At 39.6% G+C, this 19,026-nt stretch overlaps 1 protein-coding gene across 1 annotated transcript in view; it reads left to right on the top strand.

Moving 5' to 3' along the window:
- The first annotated feature begins 3,762 nt into the window (after nucleotides 1-3,762).
- Nucleotides 3,763-19,026, top strand: part of LOC135467143 (DNA damage-binding protein 1-like) — a 25,956-nt gene continuing 10,692 nt past the window's right edge. Inside the window, exons 1-17 of the mRNA XM_064744906.1 lie at nucleotides 3,763-3,899; nucleotides 5,667-5,815; nucleotides 6,156-6,272; nucleotides 7,442-7,587; nucleotides 8,307-8,382; nucleotides 9,149-9,263; nucleotides 10,260-10,357; nucleotides 10,929-11,087; nucleotides 12,430-12,630; nucleotides 12,935-13,110; nucleotides 13,505-13,613; nucleotides 14,517-14,695; nucleotides 15,590-15,753; nucleotides 16,800-16,907; nucleotides 17,297-17,504; nucleotides 18,217-18,312; nucleotides 18,945-19,024. Coding sequence (XP_064600976.1) covers nucleotides 3,839-3,899; nucleotides 5,667-5,815; nucleotides 6,156-6,272; nucleotides 7,442-7,587; nucleotides 8,307-8,382; nucleotides 9,149-9,263; nucleotides 10,260-10,357; nucleotides 10,929-11,087; nucleotides 12,430-12,630; nucleotides 12,935-13,110; nucleotides 13,505-13,613; nucleotides 14,517-14,695; nucleotides 15,590-15,753; nucleotides 16,800-16,907; nucleotides 17,297-17,504; nucleotides 18,217-18,312; nucleotides 18,945-19,024 — 2,242 coding nt within the window. The 5' untranslated portion in view covers nucleotides 3,763-3,838. The remainder of the gene's footprint in view (nucleotides 3,900-5,666; nucleotides 5,816-6,155; nucleotides 6,273-7,441; nucleotides 7,588-8,306; nucleotides 8,383-9,148; nucleotides 9,264-10,259; nucleotides 10,358-10,928; nucleotides 11,088-12,429; nucleotides 12,631-12,934; nucleotides 13,111-13,504; nucleotides 13,614-14,516; nucleotides 14,696-15,589; nucleotides 15,754-16,799; nucleotides 16,908-17,296; nucleotides 17,505-18,216; nucleotides 18,313-18,944; nucleotides 19,025-19,026) is intronic.

Genomic DNA, 19,026 nt, shown 5'->3' with positions numbered 1-19,026 from the left:
CGGACATTCCACTCAAGTGGGAGACTCATTGTGAGTGTCTTACCTCAAGTTGATGGCCTTGTCGTCTAGATATGGACCCTTCCTTAATCTGTGTAAAAAAATATTTGCAGAATAGCAATTCTTATTTAGTTATGCATAATTGAAAAGACTGCATCACCTCCGCAAAAACCCGGGTTATGCGTTTCTTTTTTTGGATAGTATACATATAAATTGAAATGCATGTTACGTACATGTACCATGTTTGTTATAAAAAGACCCCTTACAAACTATATAAATAAATTTTATCAGTATGTAGTCCAATTATATGAAGACGAATGCAAATAAGCAAAACGTGCCATCCATATATATATATATACATATATGACGTCATAACAAGAGCACGAGAAAAATGAGTGGCTTGTCTGGTGAATTTGAAATTTGAATTATTTCGGTGTTTTTCTGTCAATTAATGCTGTCCTATGCCATACATATTTTGCCTTTTATCATTTGTGATATGCATGAAGTACAGGTATATCATATTAACATATAGCCCGCTCTGGAGTAACAGTATACTGAAATGTCCGAATCCCTTCATTTTCGACTGCGGCCTTGTGATGGAGTAAGTTTGTCAGGAACTTATAGTATATAGTCGTAGTATTCCCTACATTGGATCTATAGTTTCTGTACCAGATTGCATAGACGATTGCATAGACGCGTGCACATGTTTAGTTCGGTGCCAGACATCAACACGTGTAGTATATTATCTTATCTACACATGCAAAAATATTAAAATATATATACATGGGGTTTCTGTACAGGGCCATATATCTAGTATAACAAGTGTGTATCATGCAAAATGAAATCATGCATTGTAATATTATATTAGGGAAAAGTTCTTGAATATGGCGCTAAAGAACAGACAAAAAATATATATATTACATGATGCATACAGACACGGAAGGTAATTATTCAGTTCTGGATTCGGACAGAAAATTTCGACTGACTGCGGCTTTATAAGTCGAGGAATCGATTACTCCGGTAGCTCCGGTTTACTCCGCTCATGACTGATCGTATTCATATAAGTGAAAACTTCTTGAGCACAATGCATACTGAACACCAATCAAATAAATAAAAGGAGGTTTGGAAAATTCCTATCCCCATCATCATATGACGACTAGGAGTCATTAGGTATGTGTACGTGTGCTCTGTCTTTTTGCGGCGAGTCCATATCACCAAGTTTAAGTGCTGCATGGGGCCACTGAAGCAACATACCGAAGACACCAGGCATGACACCACATCCATGCGGTCACATTATATCCTGACACCAGGCCAACCAGTTGCAAAACTTCGTAAATCAATTTTATCGTAACTTTTCTCGTAAATGACGTGGCCTTATGGCACTATAACCCTGACAACGTCTTTTACGAAAAAAGTTTTGAGAAATATGACTTACCAAGTTTTGTGAAAGTGGCCCCTGTTTCGTTACTCTGATCTCTCATTGCTGAGCCCTGTAAGTGAGGCTGCAACCATCACCATTTCTTAAATCTTTGGTATGACCCGATCCAGGAGTGTTAATAAAGAGTCGATTCATGTCATTTAAGTAATCCAACATGAATTTTGTTTGGGATCACGTTCCTTCCAGCGACATGACATGTACACTCACATTGAGCTGGATTGGATTTATTTATTTATTTATTTATTTATTTATTTATTTATTTATTTATTTGATTGGTGGTATACGCCGAACTCAAGAATATTTCACTTATACGAAGTTATAAGTTCAGCATGTAACTTCAAACTGGAATAGGTAAACTTAATGTACTTTGAAGTTACACGTTGTAAACTTGTGATTTCTGACTAAAGGTCTCTATTATAATTGTATCAGTGATCTATTTACTGAATATACCACGCTAAACACCAACCAATGAAAGCAATCGTTTAGCGATGTATCATGGTTGCTTAGTGACCATGGATATCAGAGGACTATAAATAAAGATCACGTAGGCTATATATTACTGTCCAGTGTCCAAACTGAGTCGATGTGAAATGGAGGCAAAATCTCGAGCAAAGTATATGAAGTATCAACTCCCAGCGAAGTGATAACTAAAGTGGTAAAAAAAATTTGGGTTCTTGGTGACAATAAGCCTACGGGATGTTCATGTTCACTTACCGGTTACTGTTTTACCGTTAACAGAGGGTTTGCCAATGCGGGTAGACCCTCTTCACCCACAAGGGGCCCACAGTGGGCACCCACATCGGGCCTGCTCGTTTTGCTCCCTGGCCCAAAGCCGGTGTGGGCTGTCCCACTGGGCCTGTGTCGGGCATTACAGGGAAAACGTGGGTAATTACTGTGCTTGTACCAACTGGGCTCTTGCACGCTACCCCTGGGTCTAACAGGTATCGCCACGGCGGGCACCTCGCGGGCTTGTAACAGTGGACGGTAAACCTTGCGGTTAGCTTTAATATACCCAATTACCTATATATGTAGTTGTGAAACATCTTAATCTGTGATTATTAAAGCAATTCTAAAACAATATTAAGATGTTCTTGTTTATCTCATGCTAATAATCATTAGCAGGACACGCCAAGATTAATTACATTTTAGGAAACCAGAAGACTTGATAAAACTTGGATACAGATTTACACAGCTAAGAAACCTAAACTACCGGTACTCTAATTTTTTCATCATGTCAGGCACATGCCAATAAAGTTGAGTCTTTTTTATGGAAGCCGGTTGAGAACATCTCGTCTCGTGGACCGCGGGTCGCAAATCACGCGCGAATGCTGCGGGCCGGAACGTTAGCCCAATAGTAGCAATGTGGAACGCAACCCGCGGACAGAAATTGACGTGTTTGTCGGGGTAATTCTTAAACCTTCCACTAAACTGATTAAATGGGCAAACTTGTATAGGCACTGTTAAGAAAAATTATACAGGACGATGTGCAGAGTTCTTAAATATCGTCTGAGTAGAAAATGCTTAGATACTATGTATAATGTTTTATCACCAATGGAATATGCAGATAAAGCTTGCTACAATATCACTACAGGTCCGATATATAGGTCTACCGGCACCACAGAAAGTATCCACAAGGACGCGCTGCGTGTTATCACTGTCTTAACGCTGTTTCTAACCTAGCACTCTGGGAAGAATCAGGTTTCATGGAAATAGGTAAACAACGCTACATACATCTCCTACTATTCATTCAAAATCATAGCAATGATGCATCAAACAATGTATTTGAAAATAAACTAACACCAGCAACATATCAGCGTAACCCGCTCCAAATAAGAACAACAAACCACTAACAAGCATTCTGACCACCTCGGCCACGGAGGCCCCGAACACTTGATAATTTCCCCCCCAACTCTGTAAGTACATATATATTGGCGTATAAATCACCACAAAGAACACAAAGCGTAGAGTGGATGTGTAACGCTTTCCAAAAAAAAAAACTGTAATCAATGGATCTACAAATAGGCCTATCTAATAAAATCTTAGACAAACTATGGCCGGTTTTCATCTGATGTCAAAACTATGAAAATATGTCATTTTAGAAACTTGGAAAGGGTTTACATCGGAACATTCAAAATGCCATAGATTAACTCTTAGCCAACTGAATAATTTATCAGTTTAAACTAACTTAAGGTCATTTTCTTATTATTAACTAAATCGTGCACGAGCCTCGCCACTAGCTGGCCAGTATTAGTGGGGACAGCGGGTACATGGGGAAGTAACTCTCAGAGGAAATCAAAGAAAAGTTCGCGCCAAGCATGCGCACTTCACAGTAAACGCCATTTCTCGTGAAAGGCACTAAAATATTTTGTTTTCGCAGTTTTCCCACATTAACAGTTTATCACAATGGCGCACAATTACGTTGTGACAGCGCATAAGCCAACGGCTGTGAGTGCCTGTGTGACAGGTAAGCTGTATTGTCCTCTGTCGGTTTGTAAAGCGCCAGGCACCAAGTACCTGACCACCGCAACAACAACAACAACAACAACCCACATGATGGAGCTCTATACAGATGATCATTGGTGTTATTGTACGCATACACCACATTGCACTTGATCGTTGGCCATTCACTGCAACATAGACCCAAACTACAGTATATACTGAACAAACCAATTTACAAATATACTCCATACTGAGAATGTGACCGTGCCTATCCGTGCATGATCTGACGTATTTAGGCCCACCCGGTAGTTCGATTGCGCAGACAGAGCTGCAAGATGCATCCATAAAGTTTCGCCTGACTGCTAGATTTGCAATTGGTAGTGGTAGAGGAGCTGCTTTTACAAAGAGGTGTTGGACAGATATGTCTCGATATATATATGATCGACCTCTGTTATATTATTAAATGCATGACACTAACAAGAACAAACCAAGTCATGTGGTGGTACAGTATTGTAAGTTTCATCGAGACCCCTCAAACTTTTTTTGAAGTGAATCTAAAACAAATTAATTGAAGATCCATCATAAGTTTTTATATTTATTTTTTTATGGTGTTTTACGCCATACTCAAGAATATTTCATTTATGCAGTGACGGCCAGCATTATGGTGGGAGGAAACCCATACATAGGTTGCTGGCAGACCTTCGTGCTAATAGGGTAAACCCCTTTTGCTACGTTTTCATAGGTTGTGTACAATGAGTCCTTGTGACCATTGCAGCAAATACATATGTGTTAAAGCCCTTTTTTTGACCCCAAGTTTCTTTGAATGAATAACCCTAATCAATGTAAGCAATACATTTTTTTACAGACTTTGAGATGCACATAAAGCCAATGTCCTCACTGCGTGGTTTGTAGTGCAAATTAATGGCTTCACATCCTTGATAAGATTCATGTATCTGACCAGCTACCCAGTATTTTATTTGATCAACCTAATATATCAGTCAATATTAAATAAACCACACTTCAAAAAACTCATGTATCAATTTTTTAAATTTATGCTTGAATCGTAAATTCTGGCACTACAATTTATAGGCAGCATGCTTGTGGGAGAAGTCACACACACAAGAGATGTACCGGCCCGGATAGCACAGTTGGTAGAGCGTTCGCTTCGGGACCGGTAGATCCAGGATCAATCCTTGATCGAGTCACACCTAAGACTATAAAAGAGGAAGTTGTAACTCCCTCACTTGACGTTCAGCATGAAGGGGATAGTGCAACGACTGGTTGACCCGTATCAGTATAATGGCTCGGGTGGGGCGGCTTACTGGCCTTCGGTAAGTCGTCTCAGTGAAGCAGCACTAAAATAAAAGTGGAAATCCATCCTGCTACAAGGAGGCACATTACACGTACATGTACCCTAAGGATTCCTTCGTCGTTATATGACTGAAAAATTGTTGAGTACAACGTTAAACCCCAAGCACTCACTCACTCAGTCACAAGAAATGCGAAAGTTGTATCAGGGATCAGTTCCTTTCTGCTGCCATTGATCTCTATAATACTGATCTAAACATCGTGACCCTTTACTATTTTCTGTATAATCCAGTGAATGCTTTTGAAGTTCAACAGTGCTCTTAAAAAAATACCTGGTTTCCTCAAACCATAATACAACACTGGTCATCGTCGTCGTATATGTGAAACATTCTTGAGTACGGCGTAAAACACCTATCAAATAAATGAATCCCAAGAAAGTAATAATTGTGATAATCATTTTCAACTCAGAATTTTCTTTTCCCAGGTAACTTTACTTCTCCAAATGACCTGAATCTGATCATTGCAAAGAATACCAGGATGGAAATATATGTGGTTACACCAGAAGGTCTGCGGCCTATCAAAGAAGTGGGGATTTACGGGCGGATTGCTGTGATGGAACTGTTTAGGCCACCAGTAAGATACCACCATGGAATGAAAAGAAGTTAATTTTATCAGGAATGAAAAATTTTTGTATAGCACCTATGATCAATTTTTATATCACATGAGAGGAACTAATCAGATTTTTTTTACTTTCATCTGCTTTTCTGTCTAAGAGGTATTAAGGTACAGAGTTTGGGGAACTTTTCTAATTGCAGGTTGTTGTTTACTTATGTGTAGTAATCTTGTTCTTTGATACTCCAGTATTGCATATGTGAGCTTGTAATTTGGTACTCCATTATTGGTGACCTTGTTGTGTGACATTAGATGCATCCATGGTGTAAACACTTGTGCATTGTTAAATTTTTCTTTTCAGGGCGAAACCAAAGACTTGTTGTTTCTATTGACAAGCCGGTATCATGCAATGATCCTTGAATGTCATCAAGATGGGGAAAACATTGACATCATAACCAGAGCTCATGGCAATGTTCAGGTGTGTTCACTAATGATATTAAAGTTATTCTTCTTCCATATCAGGAGTCCAGGTACATGTAAGCTAAGTAATTATACTTTCAAGTTATTCTTCTTCCAAATCATGAGTTTAGGTGCATATAGGTTAAGTAATTATTCTTTCAAGTTATTCTTCTACCAGATCAGGATTTCAGGTACACATAGGTTAGGTAATTATACTTTCAAGTTATTCTTCTTCCAAATCAGGAGTTCAAGTACATGTGAGTTAAGTAATTATACTTTCAAGTTATTCTTCTACCAAATCAGGAGTTCAAGTACATGTGAGTTAAGTAATTATACTTTCAAGTTATTCTTCTACCAAATCAGGAGTTCAAGTACATGTGAGTTAAGTAATTATACTTTCAAGTTATTCTTCTACCAAATCAGGAGTTCAAGTACATGTGAGTTAAGTAATTATACTTTCAAGTTATTCTTCTACCAAATCAGGAGTTCAGGTACACCTAAAAGTTAAGTAATTAAACTTTCAAGGAAGATGAAGTGTACATATATGAAGTGATCAGATGTACTCTTTTGTATGTAACAACACTGATTTGACAAGTAGTTATACTCCCTCCGCATCTCATGTTCTTGAACTTTTGCTAACAATTTTTGTGAATATTCCTTAAAAAGGGGTATATAGCTTAACAGGTTACAACTTCCTTGCAATATTTCAGTGTTTTAAATCACTTAAAAGAATAGACAAGAAATAATATGACCTGAGTTACAGATGTGTTAAGGAAGAGCTTGGAAATAAACATGAACAGGGATAGACATTTCTTTTTGAAGTGCTGGGTAACTTAGTAAATCAAATAATGATAAGAAATTCTAACAAGGCTATGGGATACGCCATGTTAGAGCAACCAGAAATATGATGTCATGTCACTCCACGCATATAGTATGGTTAGATGTAACACCAAATTTGGGTGACGTAAGCAGGAACAGCAATTAGAATAACTCACACCACGTTGGTTAAAACCGATAACAAGGCTGCACTTTTTCTCAGTGTACGATTTTGGATTGCAATAAGTGTTTTCTGACGGTAGAAGGTATACATTACTCTGTCTGTGCATATATACATTTTGGCTCCTGTTGTCTTCTCTCTTAAAATGGTATATCATAAGTAGTGTATCCCCCTTCTTTATCATGTTCTAGGACCGTATAGGCCGGCCGTCGGAGACAGGGATTATTGGTATCATTGACCCTCAGTGTCGGGCTATAGGGCTCAGACTCTACGACGGGCTTTTCAAGGTTATTCCCCTTGACAGAGACAACAAGGAGCTGAAAGCCTTCAACATCAGGTATCAGTTTTTCATTTTTGCCTCTTACATTTGTTATTTATTTATTTATTTGATTGGTGTTTTACACCGTACTGAAGAATATTTCACTTATACGACGACGACCAGTATTATGGTGGGTGGAAACCGTGCTCGGGGAAACGCACGACCAAGTTGTAACTTCCTCGCTTGGCATTCAGCATGAAGGGGATAGTGCAACGACTGGTTGACCCGTATCAGTATAATGGCTCGGGCGGGGCGGCTTACTGGCCTTCGGTAAGTCGTCTCAGTGAAGCAGCACTAAATAAGAGAGCGGTGGAAATCCATCCTGCAACAAGGAGGCACATTACACGTACATGCACCCTAATGATTCCTTCGTCGTCATATGACTGAAAAATTGTTGAGTATGACGTTAAGCCCCAAGCACTCACTCACTCAATCTTTTGGGGCAGTTTTCTGTGAATAATTAATTTCTTATCAGAAAAAGTAAAGTATGGGTATCAGTCATCATTTTAAAGCCTTTATATCCTTCTGAAAGTGCATTTGGACATACCAAACATTTGGTGAAATGCTGGACTTTGTGTTTCTGTTTAAAGGCATTTGCATGTAATGATGTAAGTGGGTTAAAAATTATGTATTGTAGCTTGGAGGGGAGGACTTCATTATATATTGCTGGAGTTAAGTTTTAACAAGAAGAGGTTTTACAGCTTTTAACTTTTACTGAGCTATATTGCTTATTACAGACTTGATGAGTTGACGGTTCAAGATGTTAAATTTCTCTATGGTCGCCCCACCCCCACGGTCTTACTTATTTACCAGGTGAGTTATCCACACCAAATTTTTCTATGGTCTCCCCACCCCCTCTGTCTTACTTATTTACCAGGTGAGTTGTTCGCACCAAAAGGTTGTATTTTGAATCTCGCAGTCTGTTAGATTACCTCTAATATGACCTTAAACAGTGTGCCAAAAATAGATTGTGCACAAATTGCTTAACAAACTGTATGAATGGATTTTGTCAGTTATACTTCAAACATATAAATTATTGAATAAACTTCTTTAACTTGTATATGTACTTCGTTAAGGTACAGTTTAGGTACTTCGTCTTACTCATTTTGTACAAAGAGTTTTAACTGGGCTTTTATTATGGAAGACGCTCGAATTATAAGTGGAAAATGTATAAGTAGAGGGTGCGCCTAAATAGAGGTAATCTGAAGACCGTCATTCTTAGTGAATATTGGCATTAATTATTTCCTGTGGAAGAGAAACAATGTGAGCTCATTTTCAGTGATGGCCAGAGCCTGAGAGGAGGCATCCTTGATTCTGCTGATGCAACTGACAAGGTGTCAACAGTTGATTTCATTTCAGCCATTATTTAGGCAATGACGTAACATGTATGGAGACATTCTCGTCTGATTTCACCAGGTTGATAGTAAGTTAATATTAGGTTATTGTGAATTGTTTTGTACATTATGGAGTGGTATTTTATGGGGTTTTTTGTTGCATACAATCCGTCTGATCTTATTGGACCATATTTATAACTGTATAATGATACACAGTAAATGTAAAGTCTCCCTGTATGTTACAGGATCAACATGGCCGACATACTAAAACATATGAAATTTCCCTGAGAGATAAGGAGTTCCTGAAAGGCCCGTGGAAACAAGAAACCGTGGAGACGGAGGCGACTATGGTGATTCCAGGTAAGGGAGAACTGTTTACAGTCTGTGGTGTGTTGAAGTCATTGAAAGGCAGTTTGCCTGGGGTGATGTGTACTAATGGTTGGTTTGTTGTCAGTTCCAGAGCCGTATGGAGGAGCCCTGATATTGGGACAGCACAGTGTTGTTGCGATGTGTACTAATGGTTGGTTTGTTGTCAGTTCCAGAGCTGTATGGAGGAGCCCTGATCCTGGGACAGCAGAGTGTTGTTGCGATGTGTACTAATGGTTGGTTTGTTGTCAGTTCCAGAGGCGTATGGTAGAGCCCTAATCCTGGGACAGCACAGTGTTGTTGCGATGTGTACTAATGGTTGGTTTGTTGTCAGTTCCAGAGCCGTATGGAGGAGCCCTGATCCTGGGACAGCACAGTGTTGTTGCGATGTGTACTAATGGTTGGTTTGTTGTCAGTTCCAGAGCCGTATGGAGGAGCCCTGATCCTGGGACAGCACAGTGTTGTTGCGATGTGTACTAATGGTTGGTTTGTTGTCAGTTCCAGAGCCGTATGGAGGAGCCCTGATCCTGGGACAGCACAGTGTTGTTGCGATGTGTACTAATGGTTGGTTTGTTGTCAGTTCCAGAGGCGTATGGTAGAGCCCTGATCCTGGGACAGCACAGTGTTATAGTGATGTGTACTAATGGTTGGTTTGTTGTCAGTTCCAGAGCCGTATGGAGGAGCCCTGATCCTGGGACAGCACAGTGTTCTAGTGATGTGTACTAATGGTTGGTTTGTTGTCAGTTCCAGAGCCGTATGGAGGAGCCCTGATCCTGGGACAGCACAGCGTTGTTGCGATGTGTACTAATGGTTGGTTTGTTGTCAGTTCCAGAGCCGTATGGAGGAGCCCTGATCCTGGGACAGCACAGCGTTATAGTGATGTGTACTAATGGTTGGTTTGTTGTCAGTTCCAGAGCCGTATGGAGGAGCCCTGATCCTGGGACAGCACAGCGTTATAGTGATGTGTACTAATGGTTGGTTTGTTGTCAGTTCCAGAGCCGTATGGAGGAGCCCTGATCCTGGGACAGCACTCTATCACTTATCATAAGAATGATTCCTATGTAGCCATTGCCCCTCCTGCCATCAAGGTAACAGATTGAATGTGAAACAGTTTCATCTTGACGTTCTGTAAAGCTGTACCAGAGATTTTTAGCAAAATAATAGTTATTGCAAATCCAGTCTAATTTTCCTTGTTTTAGAATAGCCCAAATAAATATGATTCACAAAATATCAGTTTCTTCTGTGCATGTATTACTGTTCAGAATGGTAAGAAAATTCCTAAAATTTATGTGAGTTGCAAGAATGATTTTCACAGCATAAATGGTGCAGGTGTGAATTTTATATTTACTGCTAGGAAGTAATTTGAGCTATTCTTGATAAATACTGCAAATTTTATTTGATGATGGATGTAGATTTTGGCCAAAAATCACCAATATAGCCTGCTTAGGGATTTGAGGTGATTAAAGTTTTTTTTATGGTGCTGTGTCTCAATGTATTTAGACGTACATCCTCCAAACTTCCTGCTAACGTGTTTGTATTCAAACTCACAGTTAAGGTAAAATTTCTAAGCAGGAAACCTGGGTTTAACTTCTGTAGTAAGCTTTCTTGTTGTACAGACATTCATTTAGACATGTAATTCCTGATCTTCTGTGTTTACAGCAAAGCACCATCACCTGCTTTGGAAAGGTAGATCCTAATGGCTCTCGCTACTTGTTAGGGGACATGGTGGGAAGACTGTTTATGTTGTTGTTGGAGAAGGAGGAGAAGATGGATGGCACATTTGTGGTCAAAAACCTCAAGTTGGAGCTCTTAGGAGAGGCAAGTAGTGGATATTATTGCAACTATGAGCCAATTCAATTCCATAGTACCAGCTTTTCTTCATTCTTTTTATAGGGCATGCGTCGCTCTCTACCTTTCGCTTTACATCACTGCCAACACTAGTAAATTTTGTACAGAAATCTTGAACGTCGGTGTCACTGAGGTAATAGTGATGAGGCAGGAAGTGATGTCAGAAAACACAATTAAACCATCCGTCTCAACCTTTGTCTCGAACAATACTTTTTTACATATGCATTCTCTTTCTACATTCTCAAGTTGTAAACTTTCTATCTCAGTTGAAGTCAGCAGGCTTGTGCACTGAGCTTGTTGGTGTTGTGGCGCCAACTGAGAACAGGTTGTGACATCAACAGAACCGATGTACAGGTTCAACCCGGCATGATTAGCCAGGGTTTATCCCCGTGGCCTGTGAAGGGGAGAAGGATGAACAGACGCTGATATTTGCACCAATAGCTCCTTTATTGATGGCTGGCAGTTTGTTCACATTCTACCAGCAAGCTCTCGCCGAGGATAGATGGCAGGCCAGCTCTGTCTCTCTCCCTGCCCAGACTCTTTCACAAAGTGGCTTATATCTATCCCATCCGCTATGATAGGAATTTTGAAATGTTACCGGTGTAGCCAATCTAACCTTCTAGCCAATAAAACAGATTACTAAGTTTTCGATGTACTACCAATCCATTGCATAAAACAACAATCAAACGAGTTTTACTTTTAAAAAATGATAGTCTTTCACTGATACTGTTGCTACAGTGAATCCAACTCTGCCTGGTTGGACTGCAGTTGTATGTCCAGAAATTTGTCAGATACTTGGTGAAGCATTGTGGTGTTAGCCAGGTTTTGCCAAATGCCACCCCTAACAGGAGAGTTTCACCGTAAAACTCTGAAGGTGAAAATAGCCCTACTGTATCAGGTGACCTGTCAGAAGTATTAGGCAACTATTTTGGATAACTTTTACTCTAACATTGGCATCTGAAATAAAACATTATTTAGAGTGGACAAACGATGGAGAAAACTGAGCTGCTGAACATTTGAGAATTTAATAAAATTCTGAAGGAAAAGTTTGACTTGTGCCTCCAGAACCATGAGCTTCAAGTGATTGGTAAAGCGTCAAAAGAAATTGAACTGGAAACTCCCCCAAATAAGAAGTGAAATTCTCTTGAGGACAGCATAAATAATTATTAAAATTAATACAATCAGTTCAATATGCAACCATCTAAGGCAGTGCAGTACAGCTGCTGAAATTTGGTCATTTTGAAAGACACCTCGACAGTTTGTCCCTTGTACCAATCATACCAGTAACCTTTGTGTTATTTTTGTTTTACAGACAGTGTCAGCAGAATGCATTACTTACCTAGATAATGGTGTGGTCTATATCGGTTCTCGTCTGGGTGACTCTCAGCTAGTAAAGCTCAATGTGGTGGCAGATGCCAGTGGTTCTTACGTACAAGTTATGGAAACTTTTACTAACCTTGGTCCCATCGTCGACATGTGTGTGGTTGACCTGGAGAGACAAGGTCAAGGACAGGTGAGTTCAAGGTCAAAGTTTACGAGAGGCAGTCATGTTTGGGCAATGGACATCAGTAGATGGGAACAAGATCTTCCTCTGGCCTTGTGGTCTAAGTGCCTACTGTTATGTGGAGTGCAATGCAGCAGACTGAGATGGCCAGAAAACAAGTTGCAGTATTTGATTTTGAAGGCCATTATTTTGACTTCAAGATTATAAGTGAGAAGATTGAGTAATCAAATAGCCGGAGGAAATCTCTTCATAATCAGAAGCAAAATGTCATTGATTTATGCTTACATATAAATACAGAGGGTTTTATTTGCAGTTGGTGACGTGCTCTGGTGCCTACAAGGAGGGGTCATTACGAATTATTCGAAATGGCATCGGAATTCATGAACATGCCAGCATAGACCTGCCAGGCATCAAGGGCATGTGGCCTCTTAAAGTGGCCTCGGACAAACATGATGACACCCTTGTTCTGTCATTTGTGGGGCAGACTAGGTAAGGGCAAACAGTGGAATAACCTATTATCCCTTGATAATCCAGTTTTCTTGTGAGGCAAAAGTCTCAGTTTACAAATCCAAAATCCACTAAGAGAGTTTACAAAAAATGGGGAAAATGCTAGTCCAAATTGGTAGTTGCCCTTACTGGTGTAAATGCTCACTCTGTTTTGTGCTATCCTTTCAACTTATACCTAAATGTGTGTTTTAACTAGATCTGTGATTTTATAATCAGAGGTTTTATTTTGCTTTTCAACAACTGAAAAAAACTGAATACAAAATCAAAATTGGCTCAGTATTATTTGCAAAACATTCTTGTTTATGGTGCTGAAGTCAGCGCTTGTTACTGTTAGAAGCTGCGCATGTGCCTATCATTCAACAACTTTTCTCTACAGAGTGTTGACTCTAAGTGGTGAGGAAGTAGAAGAAATAGAGATGGCAGGGTTTCAGGCAAATGAGCAAACTTACTACTGCGGCAATGTCTGTGGCAAACAGGTTGTTCAGGTAAGATACTTTCATCTCCTTTATCTCCGGTCTTTATTTCTGAAAGGAGCAGGTTATGGCCAAGTAGTTACTAAGACACACAAGGTTCAGGTTCAATTCCGGCCTTTGGCAGACTATGTTCGTGTGGAGGGTTAGGCAGTCTAACACCACTGAAGGACTTGTCTACCACCAATATGAATGAATGAATGAATAAGTGTTTATGGTTTAGTACCACATTGGCAATATTTCAGCCATATCGTGGCGAGTCCGCCAATATGATGTGTGTTCATCACACGTCAGGAAAGTGACAAGTCGAAGTGAAAACTCGTGAGCGCAGCGTAATACTTCAGTCAGAGGAGTAAGATGATGGCTTATGGCTTAAAGTAGAAGAAAGCTAAAATATAAAGTAAGGCTTATCAACAGACAACTGAAAACCATGCGTAAAAATACTTTCATTTATTTTTTTATATTTTTACAGAGTGTTGAAAGGCATTCAAATATTTGAATTCTATGGTGGGCTTTATGGGCCATACTGACTGTATTAAGGAACTTTGACGTCACATCACCTTTTTTCCCTGATATTAACCAGAAGGAAGGCATTTTTGAGAATATTATTTCAGTAATATTTTTGAAGAGTTATTACAACAGTCAGTGTCGGGATTAAAGGTGGAAAAAATTCCTGTGGTGTCAGAGTTCCCAAACTCTGATAGTATGGTCCATAAAGCCCACTGTAGAATTTACAGGTTTAACAGAATTCAACTAAATGAATAAATGAAAGTATATTCATGCATGGTTAAGTTGTCTGTATTATGAAGCTTACTTCATATTTCAGCTTGATGTTTGGAAGAAGAAACATTCTGTTTTTACTAATCATTCAGATCCATCTACTTTTTTCTCTTCCATCCCGACTGATGTGTTGAACAGGTCACGCCATCGTCCATTCGCCTGGTGAGTTGTGAGACGAAGAAGCTGGTCTGTGAGTGGTCACATCCAGATGGCAAGAACATCAGTCTAGCCAGCTGTAACAACATGCAGGTTGTCTGTGCTGTCGGCAGTCAAGTCTTCTACCTGGAAATTGCTCCTGGAGAAATCAAACAAATAAGGTCAGATTGTAATTACTTCACTTTTCCAGATGTTTCTATCTTATGATTTACCTGTGAAATGGCCATGGCTGGTTTAGCCACCTGATCGGATTTCTTTGAAGACAACTGGCCCTGTAGCAATATCAGTGAGGTTGTGTGGGCCTGTATCACACCATCACATTAGTCTTCTTATTTCTACAATCAGTGCTAGGGGTTACCATGATATGTAGTACAATGGCCCAGAAGCCTTTTCAACAGTGCTCTCATAGTTCTAGGCCTGTTCATGCTGACTTCCGCTCCGCGCATATATATATATATATATGTATATATCTGCCAGCAACCTGTGGATGGTTGTGGGTTTCCTTCCTCCATAATATTAGCTGCAGCGGTATATTAAAGGGAAATATTCGTTTGACATAAAACTCCAATCAAACAAATTAATAAATAAAATCAAGACCACGAATCATTGATTAATGAGGTCTAATCCAGTGTGTGTCAGATTGGCTGTAACCTAGCAGAATTATCACTGACAAAGTATGGAGTGTGTGTGCAGAGAAACTGAAGATTCCACAGAGGCTATCTCTGTAGTTGTACTATAACTTGTGGGTGATAGTTGTGTATGTGAGGAACTGTGTTTGATACTTGTATAGATGTTTGGATATCTCTGGTTCTAGTCCAGCATGCATGATGTCCGTGGCGCTTGGTGCACATAATTTCCATGGCAACCAGCACTGTAGGTATTACGTCAGCAGTTTTCAGTGCTCTTAATGTGAAAAGGACTTTGTCACATCTTTTCCCCTCGCATATACACCAGACTGTTTGTAAGGGGAAAATTCTTGAGGAAAGCCTGAAAGACCAAGCAAACAAAATGTAAACAAACCTGTACGCCAATGTTTCTCTCCTTTGGTTTTACAGCACAGCAACTATGGAACATGAGGTGGCCTGTGCTGACATCAGCCCGCTGAGAGCAGACTCAGAGAAGGCAGATTTATGTGCCCTTGGGTTATGGACAGACATTTCTGTCCGGGTCGTCAAGTTGCCAAACTTTGACAGTTTGCATGTTGAAATGTTAGGTGGAGGTGAGTTGGGGTGTGCTGTATCAATTATATTTGGACCCCTAGGCAATGTCAGCGCAGTCATATCCAGTAGCTGGTTTGTGACTACTTAAATCTGAAGAAAGACTCTCACAGCATCTGCTGTTCATCTGAACACAATCTCTTCCGTAATTTGGGAAGTGAACTCGGCTTTAGTGAGCCTTATAACAATTCTCATACATTCTGAAGCTTTAAGTTCTTCAACCAAAAAGGGGTACTTTATGGTACTTGAATGGAACAGGGTTTATTTCACACCCATTCTAGGGAGTACATACTAATGACATTGCAGATCTGACTATTGAGATTGGTCCCCTGACTAACCATCAGTGAAACTGGTCCCCCGACCGACCATCAGTGAGATTGGTCCCCAGACTGACCATCAGTGAGATTGGTCCCCTGACTGACCATCAGTGAGATTTGTCCCCTAGCTGACTGCCAGTGAGATTGGTCCCCTGACTGACCGCCAGTGAGATTGGTCCCCCGACTGACCATCAGTGAGATTGGTCCCTTGACTGACCATCACTGATATTGGTCCCCTGACTGACCGCCAGTGCGAGCAGGTGCTTCTCTGGCATCTCTGACTTTGTCATTAATTTGTCCTTACAGGGTTAGTGTCCAGATATATCACTCATTCATAACTAGCTACCCCTGTATATATTGTTAAACTGAGTGTGAAAATTTTGAAAAAAAGTAGAATAATGTGAGTAATATGGCACTTAAACTCACTAGATAATGAGGCTGGAACCAGCTGTCGTCTACATCCCAGTTTCTTCCGCCCCTGGTGTGAACCGTCCTTGTATGATTGAGATTAACCCAACTCTGTTAACAATACCTGAAGTAATATTGGACAGAACACTCCATAAAAGTTAGATTACTGTGATTTGGCACAGTGTGTGAGCTGGTGAGTTGATACAATACTTAAACTGACTTTCAGTTTGAAAGACATCATTGATTACCAAAACAATATCTATCTGATTCAGTTTCATAGTATTGAATCATAGCTTTCATTTTGGTTTGATTTCCTTTCACAGAGATTATTCCTCGTTCCATATTGATGTCAACATTTGAAGGTCTTCACTATTTATTGTGTGCACTTGGGGATGGATCTCTCTTTTACTTCAACCTTAACATTGATACAGGTAACATAGAAGCCATTACCCTTGTCCCCAGCAATTTCTGAGAATTTGTCTCGAATTCCCACTGCAACAGAACTATTCCAGTTATGTTATATTACATGTGTGGAGTTCTTATTTGACGTAAAAATAAAAAAATATACGTGGGTAATTCATAAAATGTAATAGAAACAAGTAAAATTCAGTAAAGTACGTTTAAATGCAATCCGTGAAAAGATATTTCACTAACACACGTCACATTTACCATCCCACATTGGATGAACATATAGTCAAACCATAATTCTGAATATTGAAGTTAGGTATAAATTACTATTGAGGAAACAATACTCAATTTTGGTGCATGACAAATCTTTTGTACTCAGGCCTTTTTTCACCCTATGCTGTTATTTCGTAAGGTTACTTGTGTGAGAAGAAGAAAGTCACACTGGGTACACAACCGACTGGTCTGCGGCCGTTCCGCTCTCTAGCCACCACAAACGTGTTCGCCTGCTCTGACCGTCCCACTGTCATCTACTCCAGTAACCACAAACTGGTCTTCTCTAATGTGAATCTGCGGGAGGTCAACTACATGTGCCCACTGAACTCTGAGGGCTACCCTGACAGGTATGGGTGTAATGCTGAGGTTTTTACTCTTTTAGTTGAATGTGTTTCACTCAAGTCCTGTTAGACATTGTTCAGGGCAAGTTCTGTAGCTGAGATATTTGACATTGTTGACTGTTTTGTTATCAGATTCATAAGGGATTATTGTTAAGTTGATAAGGGATAAGTGGATATTTGGCTCAGTAGTCTAAGGTGTCATGGCTAAAGATTACCAGCCTTGGACCTTACTGTTGGCATTGCTTTTTGTTTTACACCCGCAACATCTCTACCCCAACATGTAGCTGTGCTCTTTTACCATTAAGCCAATTTTCTGTCATGTAAAGGAAAAATTTTTTTAAGAAATGTTAAAGTTGGTAAATTAAATCTTACATACTTAACGGTAAATCAGGTTCTTGGTAAGGTAAAATGAACTGTTCACTTAATCTTGAGGCCTTTATAAAACACCAATCAAGGAAACAATGATTTCCTGCACTGTGAAGCAATATGAACTAAATTCTGATCAGCAGTTTTAATGCTTCATGTTGTGAGATTTGTGAGATTTAGGGGAACCATCCCCTATGTTTTGTAAGAATATTTTAACATTTAGAATGTGAAGTACTCGCATTTGCATGTAAATATTAGGCCCACTCTGTGTTTCAAAGTTGACTTTGTGTTTTATGTGGTCAACTGGCTTTATACGTTCTCTGTGGTTAGTTGCATGTTATTGTAATTTCAGTTTGGCCCTGGCTAATGACAGTGCACTTACCATAGGAACTATAGACGAGATCCAGAAGTTACATATACGCACTATCCATCTTGGGGAATCCCCACGGTAAGAACATGGTACTTGTGATATTGAAATCCTTCAAACAAAATAATTTTGCAAATATTTGCAAGGTGTTTTTTCAAGCCTATACTGAAGGAATTATTCTATGTTGGCTGATAAAATTATACTTTTTGTGAAGCCCTGAAAGTGGCCAATCTAACTGTTGTAGTTTTGTCTCCGAAAGATGCTCTTTCAGGTTTGAAAAGGTTGAGGAATGGGGGTAGGTCAAGGAAAAGGGTGAAAGGTAAAGTCTTCTTGACAATTTTTGAAAATGGATTGTAATGTCCTATTTGATTGAGTGTCTTTCGCATGACTGAATTCCCAGTATGTGGAGGTAGTCTAAGAGTTAGTTGGTTAAGTGTCAGTACATTCATGATTTGACTGGGCTACATGTTTGGTGTCTTTTTCATGATGTCTCAGGCAGTGGCAGTGATATAATAAATTGACGTTACAACTGAACAGCAACAGATAGTGTATGGATAGGACTGAATTAATGACAATAAACAAAGTGATTGAAACTAACTTTTTATCTAGCTGTTAAGGCCCAAGATTTTTTATTTCTTTACCTTTAAGTTTGAAAAACACACCATAAGGAGGGGTAAACTAGCATTGAATTAACACAATTGCTGTTTCTGCAGGAGGATAGCCTATCAAGAGACATCTCAGACATTTGGTGTTATCTCCATGAGGACTGATGTCCTGGAAAACAACAAGACTAGG

Source organism: Liolophura sinensis, chromosome 6 (assembly GCF_032854445.1).
Source record: "Liolophura sinensis isolate JHLJ2023 chromosome 6, CUHK_Ljap_v2, whole genome shotgun sequence".
Taxonomy (NCBI): domain Eukaryota; kingdom Metazoa; phylum Mollusca; class Polyplacophora; order Chitonida; family Chitonidae; genus Liolophura; species Liolophura sinensis.
This window is presented reverse-complemented; position numbering and strand designations above follow the sequence as displayed.